This window comes from Pectinophora gossypiella, chromosome 8 (assembly GCF_024362695.1).
Source record: "Pectinophora gossypiella chromosome 8, ilPecGoss1.1, whole genome shotgun sequence".
Lineage (NCBI taxonomy): Eukaryota > Metazoa > Arthropoda > Insecta > Lepidoptera > Gelechiidae > Pectinophora > Pectinophora gossypiella.
In genome coordinates, this window is record NC_065411.1 from 17,334,336 (window position 1) to 17,356,894 (window position 22,559).

At 42.9% G+C, this 22,559-nt stretch overlaps 1 protein-coding gene and 1 long non-coding RNA gene across 11 annotated transcripts; one reads left to right on the forward strand and one right to left on the reverse strand.

Annotated features, from left to right (window-relative positions):
* Positions 1-595: 595 nt before the first annotated feature.
* LOC126369227 (uncharacterized) lies at positions 596-20,933 on the reverse strand. Of its 10 annotated transcripts, none has more exons than XM_050013552.1 (16): positions 20,751-20,933; positions 19,067-19,174; positions 18,937-18,987; positions 18,291-18,382; positions 16,805-16,914; positions 16,405-16,582; positions 15,750-15,832; positions 15,022-15,134; positions 10,463-10,599; positions 8,873-9,020; positions 8,612-8,799; positions 8,056-8,160; positions 7,532-7,627; positions 5,785-5,841; positions 1,255-1,427; positions 596-1,001 (listed from the first exon to the last, which is right to left on the reverse strand). In XM_050013552.1, the coding sequence occupies exons 2-16, from the start codon at positions 19,152-19,154 to the stop codon at positions 944-946; spliced, it is 1,677 nt and encodes a 558-aa protein (XP_049869509.1). In that variant the 5' UTR covers positions 19,155-19,174; positions 20,751-20,933; the 3' UTR covers positions 596-943. The 10 variants fall into 10 exon arrangements, with proteins under 10 accessions (XP_049869509.1, XP_049869511.1, XP_049869507.1 ...); XM_050013554.1 differs by lacking the exon at positions 20,751-20,933 and adding an exon at positions 20,471-20,608 and having other exon boundaries at positions 7,544-7,627; XM_050013550.1 differs by lacking the exon at positions 20,751-20,933 and adding an exon at positions 20,471-20,608.
* Positions 20,934-21,320: 387 nt separating this feature from the next.
* LOC126369306 (uncharacterized) lies at positions 21,321-22,325 on the forward strand. The gene is made up of 2 exons (XR_007566685.1): positions 21,321-21,559; positions 21,764-22,325. It is a non-coding gene; the product is annotated as an uncharacterized LOC126369306 (long non-coding RNA).
* Positions 22,326-22,559: the final 234 nt, after the last annotated feature.

The window sequence follows — 22,559 nt, forward strand, 5'->3', positions numbered from 1 at the left end:
TAGGCATTATGACGTGTTAGGTCATCTTGATGATGTTTTTTCTTTTTCTTGTAACTTGTCTATATTTATACCTAGTGTCGTTTGTGTGCTGGATGTTTTATAAGAAATGATATTTTTTTTTTTAAGTCTAGGCCCGCGGAGGTCCGTGTTGCACTATGGTCTAGGCAGACTATTATACTAAAACCCTTGTGGAATTGTCTATTCCCTCAAAAAAAAAGTATTATAATATCCTGAGTTACAGCGTAAACATAATACAAGTCCCGCCCCGACACAGCATTCCTTTGTTGGGAACATTCCGTGACGCGGCAGCGGGCGGCCGCGCCTCGTGGAGCGCCACACGCCGCTATCGGCCGCCTCATGGACGGCACACACTATATATCATGTACACCGGTAGCAGTGGCCGAATGTCTCACTCATTACATAACATACCTAAAGAATTTGATATGCCAAAAGTTAAGATGTTACGACATCAACAAATACCAAACATTGACTTAGACGTCCGTCCGTTCTCGACGTCTCAGATTTGGTTTTTATGTCACTCATATCGCTATGTCAACGCCAGGCTATATATAAATGTCGCAATAAATAATAAAGCTTGTGCAATATACAATAGATTTATTTGTTAAACAAACAACCGTCCCCGAGTAAATGCACCGTACCGCGCGCAGCGACCGCGCGGCGGCGGTAGTGACGCTAACGTAATATATCGTAATATACAACAAGGCTCCTCTTGAGGTCAGGTACTTACGCTAAATTTACCAATACATTAATAATTAGATTAGACTATCACACTAAGTTTATATACATGGTAACATACGCGCCGCCCCGGCCACCGCGACCCCTCGCGCCATCTGATAAATCAAAGAAAACAATGTCAGCAGTGGAGCGAGGAGGGCGGGGCCCGCGGGGGGCGGGGCGGGCGGGGGAGAGGGGGGTTGCTGGTCTACTTGAGCTTCTTGGCGATGAGGTCGATCTGCTCGTCCACACGCGCGCTCGTGCCGCTGCAATACGATAAACCATGTTACAGTGAAACATTCACACCTTACCAATATTTATATAACAAAAAGGGAACAGTCGGGTATCTTCATATAAACGTCTGGGCATACGAACGCTCGAGTACGTCGTATGATCTCACGGAGCAAGCAAAGTAGAAAGAAGGTTAAGCGTTCGAATAGCGAACACATACAAGCGCGCTAGGCGTTTGTATGAAGATAACCCGTAGATGTAGGATAGCGGGCGGGGTAAGGGTCGTACCGGAAGGCGGCGGGGTCGGGCCCCACCAGCGCCACCAGCTGCGGCACGTCGGCGCTGTGCTGCGCCAGCCGCGCCAGCGCCAGCACGGCGCGGTACATGTGCTCCTCGGCCGGCGCCCACGCCAGCAGCTGCAGCAGCGCCATCGCCAGCTCCACGCACACCTCGTCGAACACCTGCCACGACCACCGCACCGGTAACAACACATCCGATGTCCAACAAACATCGCGTTTATTATCATTAATTATTACCTACCTAATCTCTATCTCGAAAACGTTGTGAACGATTTTAAAGAAAATCGCCTATTCTTACGAGTTCTAGTGGAACTGTGTCTTCCGGTAGAGTTTATCCGTTCTATATAGACTGTTGGTAAATTGCTATAGGTACGTGGCTGTTATTTACAGATAATCACGATATAGCTGAAAAATATTGGCACGTCGCATGACGCGCCTTATGACACGGCGATGTGAATGTCGGCCGATGGCGCGTCGCACGTGACGTCACCGCACGCCCCGCCCCGCCCCCGCCCTCGCCCCCGGCCACATCCGGCGCCATCCCGGCAGACAGCATGCAGATACTACATTAACTACTTGTCGATACATTAATGATACGTTCACCTCGCCACGTTATCGACACACAATGTATTTATACTTGTACTTCGCAAAGGAGACGGTGACGCCTACTTATTTTAATTAATTAAATTACGAAAGATTTAAATACATGGTAGTGTACATCAATGTATTATATTAGTGTTTACTCAGTGGTGTCGTATAATTGAGATACGAGAATATCAAAGTCAAGTCAATGAGCCGCGTGCAAACACCTCGTTAGCAACATACTGCCAACACGAGCGGCACACACACACACACACACACCGCTCATGTGAAAATGTGAGCGAGCCCGAATGTTGCACAAATGGCCGTGCACCAGTCGAGTGCCCGAGTTACGCTGAATTACGGTTACGCCACAGATGGTGCTGAAACCCGACAATCGTACGACGTGGAGTATACAAATAAGAAGATAACGCTATTTATAAATTAACGGAGATGTACCCCCAGCGCATAAATATTAAAGGTCGACACTAATCGGTGCAACAAGGTAGAGGAAATCATTCGGTTTTGGAACACACATTGTAAATAATTTACACATATGCCATTAAATTAAATGATATAACTAATAACACGGATTAATTAGTTGCGTTAGGAGATGAATCTCGGAATGAGAGCTAATAAGCTAGGTATGTAACTGTGTATTGACATTTTGTACGTTGACTGAAGTCTCATAGAATAACGAGCCAGCGGTTTCAAAATAAAAATATTTAATTTCCCAGACTAACTCACCTTACAGTGAATGGGAAAGTTGTAGAGCGCTAGAGATACAGGCTAGGCTATAGCGCAGTAGAACGAACATTTTGTATGTTAACCTTTGAGTTGCTGTGATATTTTGACTCTAGGTGTGCTGTTATAATTTTCGCAAAATATGTGTTATAGTATACCCTGACACCAGGGTTGATGAGGTTGGTAATTCACCTCACAACCCACACGATAGAAGAAGAGTATACCCTAACAAAAAAAAGTTCAAAAATTAACAGGTCTCCATACAAGGAGCGCGGTCTTTTTCACCCTTTTTTACCCACGACGGAACGGAGCAGGTATATGCGTTTAGGGTGAGAGATGTTTGTGTGTGCGTTTGTGCAAAGAAATGTTATTAATTATCTTCTAAACTAATAATCCGATTTTGATGCGGTTTTCAATAACGGGTTTGTGTTTGATGAGTTCATGTTATTAGACAAGTGTCATGTCTGTAACTCACTAGGGGGCGCCACAATATTAGTGTTTAGAATAAATATTATCCGAAACGCCTCTTCAATTTATAATAGCAATTTATTTGCAATAGTTTTTATTAGTTAATTGTTTTTGACAGGCGTTTTTTTTTTTCGGTTCCATTGATTACACGTAATTACGTCGAACACAATGCTGTTTCATTGCTACCTAAATCCCTTAAAAATCAGTAAAAAGGCATTGATATGCCTTTTTGCCTGATGGCATATTCATGGTCCTTCGAGCCAGATTTCAGAGAAGATCCCAGATCACAATCAATAAATTGTAGATAAATTAATACGAAGTGATTGGCGAAGATTAAAGAGAAGATTAAAGAAAAATCAAGATCGACTATAAGTGGCACGTGGATTGTGTGGTCAAGTGAATCAAATTCATCCAATTAATCCTCATTTAATTCATAAAGTTGAACCCATCACTCAATAATCAGGTAGTATTAAGTAAACAGCCTCCGTGGTCTAGTGGTTAGAGCGTTAGGCTCACGATCTGGTGTTCCGGGTTCGATTCCCGATGGGGACATTGTCGAAATCACTTTGTGAGACTGTCCTCTTTGTTTGGTAAGGACTTTTCAGGCTTGAATCACCTGATTGTCCGAAAAAGTAAGATGATTCTGTGCTTCGGAGGGTACGTTAAGCCGTTGGTCCCGGCTATTAGCCGTAAAAACACCTCCACCAACCCGCAGTGGAGCAGCGTGATGGAGTATGCTCCATACCCCCTCCGGTTGATTGAGGGGAGGCCTGTGCCCAGCAGTGGGACGTATATAGGCAGTTTATGTATGTTATGTATTAAGTAAAGCAAAGTGTTGTTAATTACGGTTAGTATAATTTTAATTACATTTATTACCCACGACGGAACGGAGCAGGTATATGCGTTTAGGGTGAGAGATGTTTGTGTGTGCGTTTGTGCAAAGTAATGTTACCACCTATCTTTTAAACTAATGATCCGATTTTGAGGCGGTTTTCAATAGCGGGTTTGTGTTTGATGAATTCATGTTCTTAGACAGGTGTCATGGCTGTAACTCACTAGGGGCGCCACAATATTAGTGCAAAACAATGTTGCAATATAATCAAAACGAAATGTCCGATTACAATTCTGTTTTCGGCAATGTGTACGTGGTAGCTTATTGCATGTTCCCAAATAATAAAAATTACGTCTTTAACTCACTAGAGGGTGCTACAATATTAGTGAAAAATAGTATTGCAATAATATTAAAACGAATTGTCCGATTTCAATGCGGTTTTCAGCAATGGGTTCGTAGTTGAATGGTGCATGGTCTAAGATAAGTCTTCTGATATTAACTCACTAGGAGGCGCTGCTATATTAGTGTGAAACGTTTATATTGCAATATTATTAAAATTAAAACGTATTGTCTGATTTCAATGCGGATTTCAGGAATGAGTTCGTGGGTGATTGGTGCATGTTCTCAGATGAGTGTTATAGAGGTAACTTTAAACAGAAAGCAACTGTATAATATATAATAAGGGACTTAATATTATGTGGTAGGATGAATCACACTTATTGTTTTGCGAGATCTTACCTACACATTATATAGATTATGATTCGTATATGCTCTCTAAAAAGTCTGAAATAAAATTAAGCAAAATTAAAAATTTTGAAAAAACCCACGACGGTAAAAATCTCATCGAAAAAGAATAAAATAACTCAAAACCCCCGACTTAACCCAATTATTATGTAACGAAATATTATATTAGACTTAAAAATACTTTCTAAAAAGAGTTGATATCTCGAGACATCGGTAATAGATATACTTAAGTACCTAAACAATGAATATGGATGTTTACAGTTTTTTCCTAACGTGTCTGTTTCTCGAAAATATACTTAAATGTAGCGATAATAATTTTACCATAATACATAACCGAGGAATATCCGTCGGGGGCTGCCTTTTCTATATGAAATTTCAACAAAAATTTAATCATACTCATAAGTGTATTTTATGTCGTCGTTAAACATCTACAATTCTTCAATAATTGTATTCACGTCACTAGAAAAACTTTAGCTGGGTTAATGGCAGCCCCCGACGGATATTCCTCGGTTATGTATTATGGTAAAATTATTATCGCTACATTTAAGTATATTTTCGAGAAACAGACACGTTAGGAAAAAACTGTAAACATCCATATTCATTGTTTAGGTACTTAAGTATATCTATTACCGATGTCTCGAGATATCAACTCTTTTTAGAAAGTATTTTTAAGTCTAATATAATATTTCGTTACATAATAATTGGGTTAAGTCGGGGGTTTTGAGTTATTTTATTCTTTTTCGATGAGATTTTTACCGTCGTGGGTTTTTTCAAAATTTTTAATTTTGCTTATTTATCCAGATTATTTGTCATCAGCATCATCAATCAGCTCGCATCATCCCACTGCTGGATGTAGGCCATTTTGCACTATCATTTCCGGTCCTGCGCTAAACTTTCCCGCTTTACTTTCCCGCCGATACAGTGATGTCATCTGGTCACCAGGCCGCAGTCTATTTGGTGTGGTTATATTTCTAGACCAATTTCTAGCTTATTAGCTCTCACTTCAAGGGTGAATCCTTATTTGACTATAAGAGTCCTACGATTATAAGAGTCGTTTCGACGGAGGTGGAAAGTCCATCATGAATGCAAAATGTTGGTTGTGATATAAGCATACGGGCGATCACCCCATGCAGCGTGGCAGGCTGCAGCTACCTTGGACTTGGCGCCGCGCGGCAGCAGCTCCCGCAGCGCTCGGCCCGCGCCCAGCCGCTGCAACACACGCGGCCGCTCACCTCCGCACCACGCGCACCACACATCTCACAACATTCACCGTCAACATCAACCACCCCGGCTCTCTATGCTCTACTCTTATGACACTATTATCTGCAATTTATTTAATTTGACGAACCATTCTTCTATCAGGGGCTTTTGGAATAAATAGAGCGAAATATTGCACATTACTTTAGATAAAACAAATAATTATATGAAGCTTTCTATTATCGAATGTTGTGAAGTGCCAATAATGGGAGGTGATAAAAATAATTATAACTGCATATAAATATAAGATACGAGGTAAACGGGTACACAAACTCGACATATTATATACCTGCATGCAAATAACAAATATAAAGCTAATAAAATAATAAAGCAATAAAAGCGGAAAACAGGAAAATTTCATGCGACTACGTGCACGACCGACCGGCGACGCCGCGGCAGAGTTCCGTTATCTTGTGACAACCAGTTAGCTAAACTAGACAATAAACACGAGCGTCAAATTAATGAATGGACAAACGAGAGAGTATTGCATTATCCTGGCTCTCTGCACACTTAGCGACAGCACGTGCTCTGAGTAAACACAGTGACGGGCATACCTACAATAATGTTACTTCCGAAAATTTCTAGAGAAAACCTTGGACCGGGAGTTTAATGCGCGTGCTAGAGATAGCCTCCATTCATTATTAAAATTGCGATATTAAATATTATTCAACTGTCAAACCAAAACGATTATTGTGTGTCACTTGGCGGCTGTTCTATATTCGAGACATCTTCCGAGTAAAACAATGAACTATTATCGTAACAACATCGTTTTAACAATATTAAATAAGAAACTTATTCTACGACGCAAATTCACGCACACGAGTAATAATCATTCATCGTATGAAATAAAAGGTATGAGATTGCAACGCGTCATAAATAATAAGTGTTTTCACCGCGGCATTCACCTGTGACACATTATAAAGCAGGTGTCTACATTATATCTGTGATTATACGACAACCGACTGATGCAAGCACTTTTTTAAGATTACAAAGGTATATTAACCTCTCATCTGCCGAGATACCAGACACAATAGATTTTACATTGTGTCTGGTCGAGATCCGCGTTCCGGCAGATGAGAGGTTAAGCCGTGCTGCGTGGAGTATTTTGAAGTTCCCACATATATATACAGGTTGTCCCATAAATAATTTATCAAACTTAACTTTTTTAATTACAATTGACAATAAACATTTTACTGTATTGAATACGTACACTAATCTAATCTAATCTAGCCTACAAGATCCCACTGCTGGGCAAAGGCCTCCCCTTCCTCTTTCCATTTTTCGCGGTCCTGTGCGTATTCCGGCCAGTAATACGTACACTATTTTAGAATAATTCACATAAAATAGATCCATAAAATGTTCTAATATGTACTGATCTAATTATCTAAATCTAATTAGTTTTAGAATTAGATCAGTAATCTCCCACTTATGGTTGATCCATGACCTACGGACACCTGTATATACCAGCAATATTGTATAGTCAGAGATGGACAGCTTATTATATGAATATCGAGGGGCCCGTCGATATTCTGAATGCGTATGGTTCATGTTGTTGGCTGGTGGGATTATATTGGCGTAGACCCCGCAGCACAGCGCAAGTAGTGCAATATTACAGTAAGTAGATATGCAGGCGGATACAGACCACGGTCTTTACCTCCTTGGTGGCCACGTTGTACATGAGCGCCGTGCCCAGCTCGCGCAGCTCCAGCTGCTCCGACAGCGCCGCGTGCACGCACACCTGCGGGCAGGGGGGACACTGCACTCGCTACACTCGCTACACCCACTACACCCGCTACACACACTGCACTCGCTACACCCGCACACTACACTGACGGCGGTGGCGCCGGTACTCCCGGGGCCTCCTCTGTTTCCACCTTTAGTGTCTTATTCATCGCGCATGCTAGTGTTACTCCGTAAGTTATAATTATAGATACCTTGTACTTGTTATCAACAATATTTGCAAACGTAAAGTATACGTTATTGTATCTGATATTCATAGTTTTCTTTTTCATAACTTCTTTCTTTAAGACCCTCTGGTCAGAATGTTGTTTTTTGTGTCCTTTGTACTCAATAAAATATATTTATCTTATCTTTCTCTTAAAACATTAACATAGTATAGTAGAAAGTGTTGTAGTTGGAGTGTGTGTGTGAGAGTATAGTGCATACCTTAGTGGTGGCGCGTATGTTGGACATGGGCTGGCCGGCGGCGTCCCACTCGCTGATGTACAGCAGCCACTCCGACGACGACACGTGCGAGAACAGGTTGCACATCTGGAGGCACGCCAGACATGTGACACTCGATGAACGCACAATACCAGTTCACAATAACATTATATATCTACAAAGACTTCGATGTAGATACATTCAAGTATGTAACTGCCATAATAATCAGGTAACGTTGACGAAAATTAAGAATAGCAGAGGTCCCAAGCGCGCTCCCTGAGAAACACTAGAAATAAATACGATACTATTAAATGGCCTTTGTCACCGACAATCACATGAATTTACGATAACTTAAATGTGGTTGAAAACACAATACGAGAGTTCCGCTGACGCTGAATGCACATAATTGCCTTAAAGTAAACGGTAAACTTTGTCGTAAGCCTCACTAAAATCCGCGTAAAATTTTATGTCAATGTGAGTACGCTTTTCTACGTTCTCTTTGTGGTGGCGGTGCAGCAGTAGCGATACGTGCTACATATAGATGGCGTCATATACTTACAAAGAGCGCGAGCGCGATCTGCTCGGGCAGCGGCTGCATGTCGATGCTGTGCGCGTAGCTGAGCAGCGCGTGGTGGCGGCGGTCCTGGTGCAGCAGCAGCGACACGTCCTCGCGCAGCGCGGCCGCCGCCAGGCAGCGCAGGCAGGCGCCGCGCGCCCCGGCCAGGCCCGCGTCCGACAGGATGCGACCTGCAACCACCGGCCGTCAACAGCAGTCTGCCGAGCGGGGCCGGCATCGCCAGGACAGACGCTGGTCTAGTACCTATGAATGCGAGGAAGTCGTCTCCCAGCACCCAGCTGCCCTCACCCAGCACGAGGTACTGCTGCAGCTCCTGCAGGCTCTGCTGCTCCTCTGCACTCAGGCTGGCGCCCTCCAGTGCACTCACTAACTTCTCATACTCCGCCGCTCCCTGTAACGTGCAATGTACAAAAACACACTTACTACATACTCTAGTTAACGTTTTGATAACATTGTTGCTGGCTTGGGTTCTCATAAGCAACACCCACTCTACTTGCAGACTTTGCGGTAGACTCGAACTCCTTGTGTAATAATGGCATTGATCGCTAATATCGCTATTCATTAGATATTCATTGTTCAAGAAATAAAAACTAAGTAACAAGTCATTTTCCTGCAAATATCTCGTATATTTTTATCTAACTAGAGTAAAGATTTTTTAGGTCATCGTGACCTAGTTAGTAACGTGTACTCTTTCCGCGCGCCGTGTAAGCACCAATATACCACATGGTAGCTAATTGATTGTAAATCAACCTTGTTATTATTACACGTACGTATATGAGTTACGCTGCAGCTGTAGGCGTGTAGCCGCCCGCGTGCTCCTCACAACAACACGCCGGTGTGTGGGCGGGCGGCCCGTGCGGTCGCCGGGTTCCACAAACTTCTATCCTACTTCCATTACAATAGATTTTGATAAATTTTAAATAAATGAACTCATCGTCATATAGGTCGATAACAATTAGACAACTTGTAAAAAAATACACATATTGTTTTCACAAGACATTTCATATCTTGTGTAAGGGGAACTAGCAACGATTTTTCTTTTCAGGGAAATCGACTTAATACCAGATTTTATTAGGTTGACACATGGTGCGGCGCGCGGAAACTTCCAAGCTCATGGCGAATGTCATGCGCAGTTTGAGAGTATGACTTATCCGGGCGAGTGGCGTGTTTACAGGATGAGGTGTTTATGTCCGCTCTAGAACAGGCAATATTAATACGGGCTGAGTCAGCCGCTGGGGCGCGCTTTTGCCATTTTCCACTCTCCAATATCCATAGATACATCTCTGATGCAATGCTACCGAATGTAATTACAATACAATACGATACAATACAAATACACTTTATTGCACCAAAATAAAAAGAAATAATTACAAAAAGTATAATAACAGTAGCAGTAGTAGTGTAGTAGTGTAGTAGTATAGTATAATTACTTGAGTAATCTGCAGTCAAAAAGATGACGCGACCCACTTAAATCACAGTTCATGTTTCCAAAGCATGCTCGTTAAACAAAATACGTTTTTATACCAATCTATACGTATCTACAATATAATGTTTTACAGACGACGATGGCATTAATTCTTAGTTATTTTGATATCACCAAACAACATTTATAAGTACGTGCCATATTTAATTCTTTTCTATAGTAATATAATATCTGTTTTACAACAGGGGACAACATGGGAAATACTCAAATTCGATAATAAAATAAAATAAGAGATAATAATAATATCCCAAATAAAACACTGCGGAAAAAGTAGTCCTGCCGACTAGACCGGTCGAGCTCGAGCAGAGAGAACGGTTTGTACTTGTCATGGCGTAGAGGCGGGTACTCACATCGATGTCGCTGTAGAATATCGGCGGGTCCCTGGGCGCGCGGCGCTCCTCGTGCTCGTCCCGCTCCTCGGGCACGGGCTGGCTGGGGCCGGCGCTCAGCTCCTCGGGCGCGAAAGCCTCCACCGCCTCCGCCATGTCTGCCAACACACACACACACACACGTTACACCAGTTACAAGCCCGTAGCGCTGACCTACATCGCATTCTCATGCTCCATTACGTTTCGATACTTGATCGTTTAAATCCGTTGACGAAATGCTTTAGAATCTTCTCACCGATCGTGACCGCCGACACTGACCTAGTCGGTTTCTGTAAAGAGTATCTTCGTCGGCGTGCGTCCACGGGCGGCTGTGTCCTCCAGCTGGATGCCGGCGGCTGCGCGAGCGGCGTGCGGTGCAGACGCGGGTGTGGGGCGGCGGCGGGCGCGCGAGTGCCGGGAATAGCCCGCTATTAATACCGCCGCCTCACCACGGCCCACGATCGAGTTCCACTCAGCGTGTATCCTATATCCTACTCCGCTAGACGGCGGCGCGCGATCAACGCCAATGGAACTGACATTGCTCAACCGAATGCTACAGTTAATTTTTTTAAGGATGACCATGATTGTGACTAATCATGATCGTCAAATTAAGCGGTTTAAAGAAAAATAATTGGAAGAGTCGGAGATTTCGTCTACAGCGCCATCTAGCATATAACTAATAACTAAGGTAGTTCACGTAAAACAGAACAGAGGGCGACACGATGTCTTTTATTACCTATTTACACGCGACGTTTGGTAAATAAATAGTGGGTTATATGGATCATGAGAAGTGGTGTAAAGTGTAAAATGATACAATGAGGTGAAAATGCTGAGTGAGCGGTTGTATGGACCGTACAATCTATGAACCGGAGATATAGACTGCGGGCTGAGAGTCACTCATTAAAATATACGATTTCGTCTTTAATAAAAACCTTAAATAGAACAGTGCGCTGCTTGCCTTCATGAGCAGCCAGGAAGTGTCTCAGAAGAGCGCGCGTAGGGGAGCGTTATATCCGACACTGATGCGTGGTGGTGAATGTTGGGTTTGGTAGAAAAAACATCAAATGCAACGAAAATAAGCGCGGTGAGGGGACATTGAAAGATAACAGTGAGGTATATTGTGGTAAGAGAGCGCTGAGGTGTGAAGTATTTAGTGACGAGTGTTGATATACACGTAACGACTTACGAGTTTGTTTGCGCGTCATCATTCCACTGACCAGTGAAATCCTCTCTGACAATCCTCTTTCAGTTACGCATGACCATTTATTAGTGACTACTTATATTTGAGCAACTATTTATATTTAAAGTCTAAATTATAAATATTAAGGTGATGCGTGTCAGTCAGCTAGGTAACGCTGCGTCAGCAGATGGCGTTACTTCTGCATTTTTCGTATTTTTTTCCATTTATTCGTTTAGTGTTGAGTTCTGACCCAGTGAAACGTTAGGTGGCGAAATCTTACATACATTATCTTTAAGTTAAGCTACAATTTTGAAGTATTTACTGCAGATATCATATTAAAACATTGCATCAAAAGTTGGTGTCATTTCAATTTGTGTACAAACACGAAGCTGTCACACACACATGCGAACTAGGTTAGCTATTAAAAGAGATGCATAATTTGAAGTCTACTTCTAACTTCTAAATGGCGCATTTGGTAAAGCAGTCGCCGCCATTCTTAAGTTTCACGGTTCAAACCCAAGTGCATGTTTTAATTGTTTTTACTTTTTGTATTTTTTTTACAATTGAATTTGGCGAACCCGTTTATTTGTTACGGAATTTTCAAAAAGTATCACTTTTACCAGTAATATTATAATTATACAATAATGTACTTTGCACTAAAGTACCTTCCGTAATTTCCGTATTTTTTATTTTGTAAAATTCTAACAGGCATTAATCGCATCAGTGAACATGCGGCTAACTAAAAAACTACTGAACGGATTTTCATACGGTTTTCACCAATGAGTAGAGTGATTCATGGGCGTGCTTTAGGGTATATAATTTATACAAGTATTTTTTGTTTGTATAAAATGGTTCAAAAATGATGATGAATATCAAACATAATTATCGTTACAAATATAGCCGACTTGGAGCTTTCGGCGAAAACGCTGCCTGAGCCCATTGAGATATAACAAAACAACGTATGGTTGAATTGTTCCATTTTTGTAGGTCTACCGGAAAGTCCACAATATGTCATAATAATTATATTGTGTATAAAGAATTGTGTATATGTATTGTATGATTTTACAAATAACGATCACAGTACAGTAATAATAAGGTAGATTTTTCCTAAATTGCGTCGGTTCAAACTTTGACGCATCGCGTTTGAAAGATGTAATAGCGCTTCAGGACGTCCCGCAAGCACGGCGCTGATGTCGCAGTATCCGCATATAATTATTATGACTTGTCATTTAGTTCCAATAAAATCCGCAGGACTTCATACGTATGTCAGTGACAGCTGGTGATAGCATGCGGGACACTTAGCAGCTAATCGAATTTTATGTTGTTTTCGCGCCCAGTCCAGACGACTTGCAGCGCATTTCTGGAATTATATTTACGCGTGGTGTTTATTGTTAGGTTAATTAGTTCAGGTTAGGACGTTTTTTTTAACGAGGACGTTAAAAAATGACGAGTTGAAGTAGTATTTCCATATATACGCGGCCTGAAATGGGCCGAAACATCGGGGACCTGAACTGGTTGCTGTCGAACTTATTATCACGTTTTCTTGATTAAAATTCATAAATAAGTCAAATAGAAAAAAGAAAAAAGATTTTCGTTACTTTTAGATCTGTCATGATGTCTGTGATGTTTGTTTATTATACAATTACATAAGAATTTCAAAATTTATCTTATTTTTTTTCCCAAAGGGCAAGGCAAAGGGAACTATGCCCATACAGCCATGTCTTGTGTTTTTTTTTTCTTGATGATGATTAATGAAATGATGAAACCTAAGCCCCCACACAGACTCTTACTCCAAACCCCAAACGAAGTAAGCGGCTTGTTGGCGCAAAGCGAAAATAGATAGGTACACTTTGTTTATTGAATATTCCGATTTAATAATACTATCGGGAATGTTTTCCGACTAACTTAATGTGATCATTAACCACAAAACACCACTTCGTATTGATTATTTAGATTATTCAATGAAGAAAGCAACCTTCCCGTTCCCGGTCCCACCAAAAAGTCCGCGGCAAAGAGAATATAAATAAATCTGTATGTTGGATGGAAAAACAATTAATTATAAATGACTACTATTTAGGCCGGCAAATGCAACAACTTTTTTTTTGATTTGGTTTTCCCCGAAGGGTAAGGCAAAGGGAACTATGCCCATACAGCCATGTAATTTTATGTATTGATTTTTTATTATAATATATGTCCTCTTTTAAAACACGGTACTTAACCATTATTTAAAAATGTTTAAAAAATATGCGTTAAAACAAAAATATTTTTCCAATATTCCTTTTCTCAGATTGTAATATTTTTAGTTTTTTATTTATTCATACAAAATCTCTTTATAAATTGTCACTGACATTCTATTACACTTGTCAAGTAGTCAAAGCCTTTAGAGAAAAAAAAAACTATCACGCACACACACTAACATTGACACCACTACACGCTCTGCAAATACACTGTAATCTGCACCACTACAAATGTAGATTTGATCAAAATTGAGGGTCTGAAATATGGTACTTCTCGTATTCGGACCCTAAATTTTTGTTAGTTTGCGAAAATAATACACCAAAATATTACTATTTATCGGTTTTATAACAATATTCCTCTATCCGTTTTCCTGTAGCACTGCATCAACTTTTGTATGGAAAACGAATCACCTTAATTGGTATTTATGCAGTATGATAACGCATGTTTTACTAAGAGCCTCATACTCGAAATAAGGTTTACCAATACACTTTATAAGAATAAAGCAAACCCGAAATACAAAAACACCAATCACGGAAATAATCGGAAAGCTCTCGAAATGGGTTAGTATTTAGAGCAGTCAACAAATGATCTTGCGTTCAACTCCCGAAAGGGACGACAAAAATCACTTTGTGAGAAGTGTGTATTTGCTTTGGTTTGGAGATGGCGTTTCGGAGGCAAAACCAGCTCAATACAGATTAGATCACATATCTAACCTGTATTGGGCTGGTTTTCCCATCGCGACTTAGAAGGTCAGACAGACAGTTGCTTCCGTAAAAAATAGGATAGGTAAGCGGACTGTCTCAAAGTAGTAAGAAGTTACCTACATAATAATTTTGTAACGTTAACGTCGCCAGGCGTCGGTGTCATGGGGACGAGGAAGGGAAGATCTTCACGATGTTGCCGTCGTGGAATATAAAAAGAGGACCACGTGACTGGCCCTCTCCAAAGTAAAGTTGGATGTTTTATGTGTCCGTCGTTTTGTTCACGGGGTGAAAGTAAATATTGAGTCTGTACGGGGTAAGCACGGCAGGTTGCCAGCAGTTGGAGGGCGGCGGTCTGTGAGCCGGCGTGGCCGCCAGCAGACAGGGGACAAGCGAGTCAAGCCAACACGGGCGCCGCTCACCTGCGGGCACGGGCTGGCCGTGCTTCTTGCGTTTCTTCTCGCGGCGCCGCTCCTTGCGCGCCAGCTTCTCCGCCAGCGTCGAGCGCCGCTGCTCCAGCTCCGCGCCCTGCGCACTGCGCAACACACGGTCAGGGCCCCGCTCGGACTCGCCGGGGGCGGTCGCATCCCGTCCGCGGCGACGTCGGCCCGACGCGGGAAACGCGGCGACTACGACGCGCTCGGCCGGTTAGGGAATCGAAAGAGATTAAGCTAGCTACAAGAAAACAAGGGAGGTTCGGTGGGAGACGTTTATTCGTCGCTCGCGAACGGCAGATAGAATGCGGCGGATACGAGGGGCGGCGTCAGAAGCGCGCGCGCTGGTGCGGGCCGGGCGGCGCGGGGCGTGCGGGGCGTGCGGGGGGCGCGGGGGGCGCGGGCGCGGGCTGCGCGGCGCGGCGCCGCAGCGCGCGCAGCTGCAGCACGCCGCGCACCAGCAGCGCGCCCGCGCACGCCGCGCGCGCCCAGCGCCCCGCCGCCGCCGCCCCCGCGCCCACCCCCGCGCCCGCGCCCGCCGCCCGCGGCCGGCACCTGCGGCACACGCGCCCTCAGTCTGCGGTCCCTACCACACGAGCCCTCCGTCGTCTGCGATCGTATGCCGTCGTATAACGTATCGAGTCGAGCCGGCGGTCGCGCGGGGCCTGCGCCGTGTCGACGGGATGCGACCGCTGCGGGGCCCTCTCCGTACTCACCGCGCCTGCTCCACCTGCTGGTTGAGCGTGAGGAAGTCGGGGCTCTCCTGCCGCGCGTGCCGCACGCCGTCCGCGTACACCGCCTGCACACACATGCCGCACCTCAATATTGTCTATCCTGCACTTCCGTCCTACATTATGGCTCGACATAATCGTCGATTCGCGCGGCGAATACGTAAACCCTACGTCCCGCCGAGGGAGCTCGTATGCCTGCCCGTCTGCCCGAGTCGACCCTCCTTTAATTTCCGAGACAGATGTGTCACATGCGTGGATAATGCGAAGACAGTAGTGATAACTTACGGACACTTTTATAAAAATGAAACCAAATTCCTAAACTCGCCCACAGACGAACGCCTCCTAACCACTTCTACTAGATGAACATTGCCCGGCTTTCTATAGTTACCATGTACCTAATGATATAATACGTATTACGTACGGCTGTCGCTGTGGAACTAAGCTAGTCGGAGGGCGGAGACGGCGGCGGCAGAGCGGGCGGGGACGGGGTCGGGCGCTGCAGCGAGCCGCGCGCGCCCTGTGGAGCACACGCGTCACACCTGGCACACGCGACACACAGACACACGTGGCACACGTGGCACACGCGGCACACGCGGCACACGCGGCGGACCCCCGCGGGCCAGCGCACCGTGCGGAGTACCTGCGCGGAGTCGGGCACGAGGTTGTCGAGCAGCGCCTGCAGCGCGAGGCGCAGCGGCGGCGGCAGCGCGTCGGGCTGCGTGAGGATGTGCTTGGGCACGTGCGCGCCGCACAGGAACTGCGCCACCTCCTCGCTGAAGTGGTTGCAGTTGTGCTCCAGCAGCCGGTACGCGCCGCCCCTGCGGACGCCACATCGCCATCGTCCATTTACGTACAATAACACATTTCCACATTTCAAAGTATTTTAAATCATCTTTTTTTCACAACTTTTGGGTACCGCGTTGTTGTTTACATGCCAAAATATAAGTTGAAAGATTTGTGTCGCGGCGACATCACGAACCTATTTAAATATTTATGTCGGAAACAAAGTTTGCATGAGGAGGAAGATGTGTGGTACTGACGTGTACGCGGTGGTGGCGAGCCCCTGGATGTAGTCCACGAACACGGCGAAGGGCACGAAGGTGTCGCCCAGCCGCTCCACCTGGTGCGGCTGCCCCAGCTGCGTGCCGCCCTGCAACCATACCACGCTCGGCTACGACGTTCTACTACGCTGCGTGGGTCCATGAGGAGGACACCACATACAAAACATGTCACATTTACTTTCTCAAGAGTTGTTTTCAATAATATAGCTTGCTTAGTTGATGCATACTAGTTACTATACATAAGTAGATATTATCTTGTACTATTCGTCCCTGACCTCTGTTGCATTATGGTTGATGACCCCAAGGATGGCGGCGCGACACTTGATGTGCTCTACAGAATTTTCTTACAACACTATAGTAACATAAAATATTGTACAACAATGGTTTTCTACATTTCTAAATTAATATCCCTACCCTCGTCCTTTCGCGGATACAGGCGTGATTCTTTGTTGGGGATTAATACTCGTATACGAAGGACACCCACGAATTATAATTTGACGTTCCAATGAGTTTCTACAATTATTGTTCCACATGTTCCATCTTATTTTGGATTACAATTCATGCTCTCAAAGTTAACAATTCACAAAATATCGACTGAATCGCAACAAACATTCCGTTAAAATAACAGCCGCTTTAATATACGAATTTCTAGGAATATTTGTATGCGTAATAAAAAGTTACTATTTATCTCGCCACCTACGCGATGAATGTGGTGCTTCGTTTAAGATAAAAATGTGTAAACTAGCGTATTTACGTAGCCCGCATTTATACGTAGCCGTAGCCTATACGTGCCAGTGTGGAGCGAGGGAATGTGCCGCGGAAGCGCTGCACCGCGCCGGCGCCGGCCTATTTATAACACCCCTGCACAACACCCGCGCACACTGCAACTTTAATATAACCGACTCTGCCAAAAATCAACACTATATTTTCCACGAGAAAAGTTTTTATATGGGAATAATATTTTAATTGATGAAAACAATACAAATCTGAGTGATTACTAATACTTCTAAAATAAATCAGCATGTGGATAATGCGGCGTATTACGAACATTATTAATACCCGCCTAATTTTACACGCACGTGACATGCCACCATGCGACGTTTACGATTGTAGTGGGCCCCGACGCGAGCGGAAACGCCATTAGCCGCGTTACCCTCCAAAAAATATTCAGTGTACCTATAGTCACTCTAGTACAAAATATTATTATTTTCGTCTATGGAACACGAGTGTACTGACTTCCACTTTAAATCCAAATGTTATCACATTTTGGCTTCTTTTTCAAACCGTAAACATGTCAAGCGGGGAATAAACAAAACGAGCCGCCGTATCCACGAATACATTGGGGAGAGCGGAACGTTAATAATAGGAGTGAGATACAGTCGGGTAACGGTTACCCCGCCCGCGTCTCTTGGCCGCCACGCAGACGGGCTGCTCTAGTGCGCAGCGGCTAGTGGGTGGCACTGACCGGCGCGCAGCTGGTGACGCCGGCGCCGCCGTAGAAGTACTCGCGCTCGTACACCACCACCGACGTGTGCCACACGCCCGCCACCTGCCGCCCTGCAACACCACAACATCTTCAATCTTTGCCCTCCATTAGTATCGTCCGCCAAGTCGCACTCTAATGCAGGTTAGGTAACAGGTGTAAATGTGTAAGTAGTCCAACAAAACAGTCCTTGAAACACATCCGCAGATCAGTTAAATGATGTAGCCTGTCAGTCGCGGAACTGGGTCGCGATGTTCGCCGCCTGCACACGACCCGGCACCCGCTCGGTTTACATACATCCGCCATTCACTACCATCACACTCACATGCAATATAAGCGCTTATTACACTCCATCATCGACATCGGGCCGATGGACAGGGCAATGTATTACTCTAGTATAACACTTTAGTATAAACATTCAAAACAAGTATCAATAAAATTGCAAGTTGTGCACCAACAACACACTATTATCTAATGCTAGGTAAACATTAAACCAAGCCAGCCAAGCAATAATTATCAATCCAACAATGTAGTTGCATACTGACAAAGTTTTAGTTTAGTAGGATCTGCAGTCACAAATTAAACACACAAACTGTCATCATAGTTGCTGACAAGTGCAAATTCATACCCAGTCCTAGTTCTGAATCTACAGCCTTGCCAATGACGAGAGGCTGCTCATCTACAGGGCAACACGGCAGTGTCAATGTAATTGATTCACCTTCAATGTTGATTCAGTGTGCTGCAGCAGCAGTACATACCAAGTATGGCGGGAGAGAGCAGCGCCGCCATGCCGTGCGTGAGGTCGTAGATGTACAGCTCTACTGGAACTCCCTTCTCTGACGCCATCGTCGCGTGCTCGGGATGCTCTGTAACATTGTTTCCAGTCAACAGTTTGTAAATAATTAATCTCAATTACATGACTCGTCGTGGAGATCCTTGGGGGAGGCCTATGCCCAGCAGTGGGCGTCATACGGCTGATGATGATGATGACATGACTCTAAGTGTCTATAAGGATAAAAAAAAAACAAGCATAATCATTTCTTTACTTCTGGGTCAAGTTTAATCATTTTATCAAAATCAGAGTTTGGAGTTCAAGGCCAGAAAATTAAAGTGGCTTGGTTTATTATTTCCCACTAACAACTGATCTTCCACTGTAGAGATAGAATATCAGCAATCATAATGGTTGAGAGTGATCAGATCAAACATAAATGAATATTCATAAAGACAAAGTAAAATAATAATAATAAATGTTATTTTTTTATTTGACTGTTAATTTAATTTATTTTTCTGTTTTTGAGCTACCCTGAGCTGTAATTATAATGTATGGGTAAGTGCTGCTATAAACAAAATCCTAATAAATAACTTTTTTATGACAATATTGTAAATTGTATTTAAAGGGTCTTGATTTCTGTTATGTACACACATAACTCTCCCTACCTAGGATTTCAGTTGGAGTACCTATACAGATCAACACAGCAGCAGAAAACAGTTTAAACTTTAATGAATTGTCAAGTGGGATGTTGTGAGCCCATCTTAAAAGTAATATACCTAATTAGTTTAATACATTAAATAGACTGATCCCTATTGCATGACTTGCTCAGGCTAATATAAACAGCACAACACACTGACAAGTTGAACACACCACACAACACATTCAATATAAAATGATTATATTGATAATTATTTTCACTTAGATCTACACAGCAGCTTTCCAGTCAAGACCATTCTTTTTTCACAATTTATTTAGCCAGATAGTTTTTTTTTTAAATTCAATATTTACCCAATTATATCTCTTATATCTAATAGTTCCCTTAATTTTATTCTTTTAAATCTAATGACTGAAGATTTTCTTTTATTTATAATGCTTATGTCTCGTGTCATGCAATTGTGATACTGTAACTATTTAGTAACACACATTATTATCTTTTGTAACCGAGGTGGATTACTGATTGAACTGAGAGAGTGTAAGTATCACAAATCTTCAAATCAGTTACTCACAAAGTGGCAAACTAATTTTTGAGATATAACTAGATAATTAACATAATATTAAAGCTGTATCTAGCAGAGCATACCTCTAGACTCAGCGATACGGCTGTGCCCGGTCACTGCACTTTTTATATTATGTGTTAGTTGGCATGGCAGTATAAAGTAATGTTACATACTGCGTGTGGTGGAAGTGTGCGCTGTTTGTGGAGTGTGCGCGTGAGGAGCGGCAGCAAGACAGCGGCGACGCTCACCTGCGCTCGCGGCGGACACTGCGCCGCCGCCGCGCCGCACCTCTGCGTCCACATCCCCCTGTTCTATTTATAAAACCCACGACAACTACCGGGACGTCATCTCTTACACACTGTCTTAATACCCGCGTCTACTTTTCTTGTCTCACGAATAACTATTTATTAATTATCGAAAGAGAATGAAGTTAGAAAATATTTGAAAACTTACCAAAATTTTCGATAATTCTTCAGTGTTAATGATTTTGCCATGATGTGCAACTGTAAAAATACTCTGACATCATTTTAAGACATTGTATATTTATATATTGCATTAAAATTAACTACTATCCTCAAAAAACGATGTTTATATTTTGATTTCAATGATTTGCAATTTTTTTGTTCAGTTTGTGACATTGACACTTGCTTGACAGTTAGAAATAAAATGACATAAAAAAAAATAGTATGTACCTATGTTTCGGCTACAAGTTTGAATCATTTGGCTACAAGCAAGGAAGGCCAAGTGTAAAACCAAATTAACATAATATGTATATCTTTCAATTTGTTGTTGACTCAGAACAATAACTAAAGCATAGAAGGAAGGCTAAAATAAGAATTCAGAAACTATAAACCGGCTCTCTTCTAGCTTACGACACAAACTATGAGTGAGAAAAGGACAAATGATTCGCTCTTTGCTTCATTTTTGATTTTTTCCGAGGTTGTCACAACATGAAATGTCATTTGGACCTATTGGACTCATTTTAACTCGGCCAAATACATAGTAACATACATAAGAAGGTTTTACTTATATTTACCGAACTATTTGACACGGTCGCGTGAACTTTGTTTACGAGTGTCTTGTGTTCAGATTGTTTTAAGTGATAATTTAACAATATTTTTCCAAATAAATGGAAAGAAACTTTTATTTATATCAAATAATTGAGTGTCTCGACTCTGTGACATTATGTCTTGTGTGGTATGGGGCTGCAGCTCACATTCAGGAAGAAAAGAAAATAGCCAACAACTTCTGTCGTTTCATCGGTAAGTTTTTTGTAATTTTCTAGTGAAATGTGTACTGCTGAACAATTTTAGGAAAGTAATATGTTTTGCTGAATAGATTTGTAGCATAAAATATTTGAGATATCCATTATATTTTACGTTTCATCGATGAATACGGAATTGATTTGAGGTTATGTTGATTGTCCATAGTGATGTACTAAAATTATCGATAATTTTAATTTTTAGATTTCCTGTAGACGATAACAAAGAGAAAGAATGGATAATTCGCATTAATAGACGAAATTGGATTCCAAATAAGTACAGCCGTATTTGCTCGAAACATTTTACTGCGGATTCATTTATGTGTGTTCCTAATTCGAAGTGGAGACGTCTTCGAGACGATGCTATTCCTACATTGAACATTATAGATCAGACAGATGAAATGGTAATTACGGCCGAGCACCACACACCCGAAGTCTCGACGGCAAAAGGGACAAAATTGTGGGTCCGCGTTAAATTCCCATATTTCGCCAGTTTTTGGCTAGCGGCCCACTCGGCAGCCGGCCCTGCGGTTCGAGTAGTACGGGGCAGGTGCGTTGCTGCAAACCTGCAAGCGCAGGTCGCGTCCCACAATAAAGCACGCCCCCTCTCCTAGGGTATGAGCGTGAGCCCATCGGGCCTCTTACCGTCTGTGCGGCTTAGACCCGGCGGTTCCAATTTGCACGGCACGGCGATCAACACCAGTGCACGGCGGATGACATCATAAATAAATTCGAATATTACAAAATACTTACCGATGAAACGATAACAGTTGGCTATTTTCTTTCCTTCCTGAATGTGAGCTGCAGCTCCAAACTAATATAAACCAGACAATATAATCCAAAAATGGTTAGATACTTACCTATCAGAGACAGAGTCTCCTTTCATCAAGAAGAAGATAATTGCATCCTACAAAAAGAAATCTTGTAAAAAAAAATTATCGACATTAATTGTAAGTAAATTTAATTTTATCGACATATTACTAAAGTGAAACCCAACACTA

Excerpts from the sequence above, each read along its gene's own strand:
- LOC126369227 (XM_050013552.1), bottom strand. The coding sequence starts at position 19,154 with ATGGCGTCAGAGAAGGGAGTTCCAGTAGAGCTGTACATCTACGACCTC. Across the intron at positions 18,988-19,066 it reads GCTCTCTCCCGCCATACTTG|ATGAGCAGCCTCTCGTCATT; the intron begins GTATGTACTGCT and ends GTTGCCCTGTAG. Across the intron at positions 8,800-8,872 it reads CGACTTCCTCGCATTCATAG|GTCGCATCCTGTCGGACGCG; the intron begins GTACTAGACCAG and ends CGGTGGTTGCAG.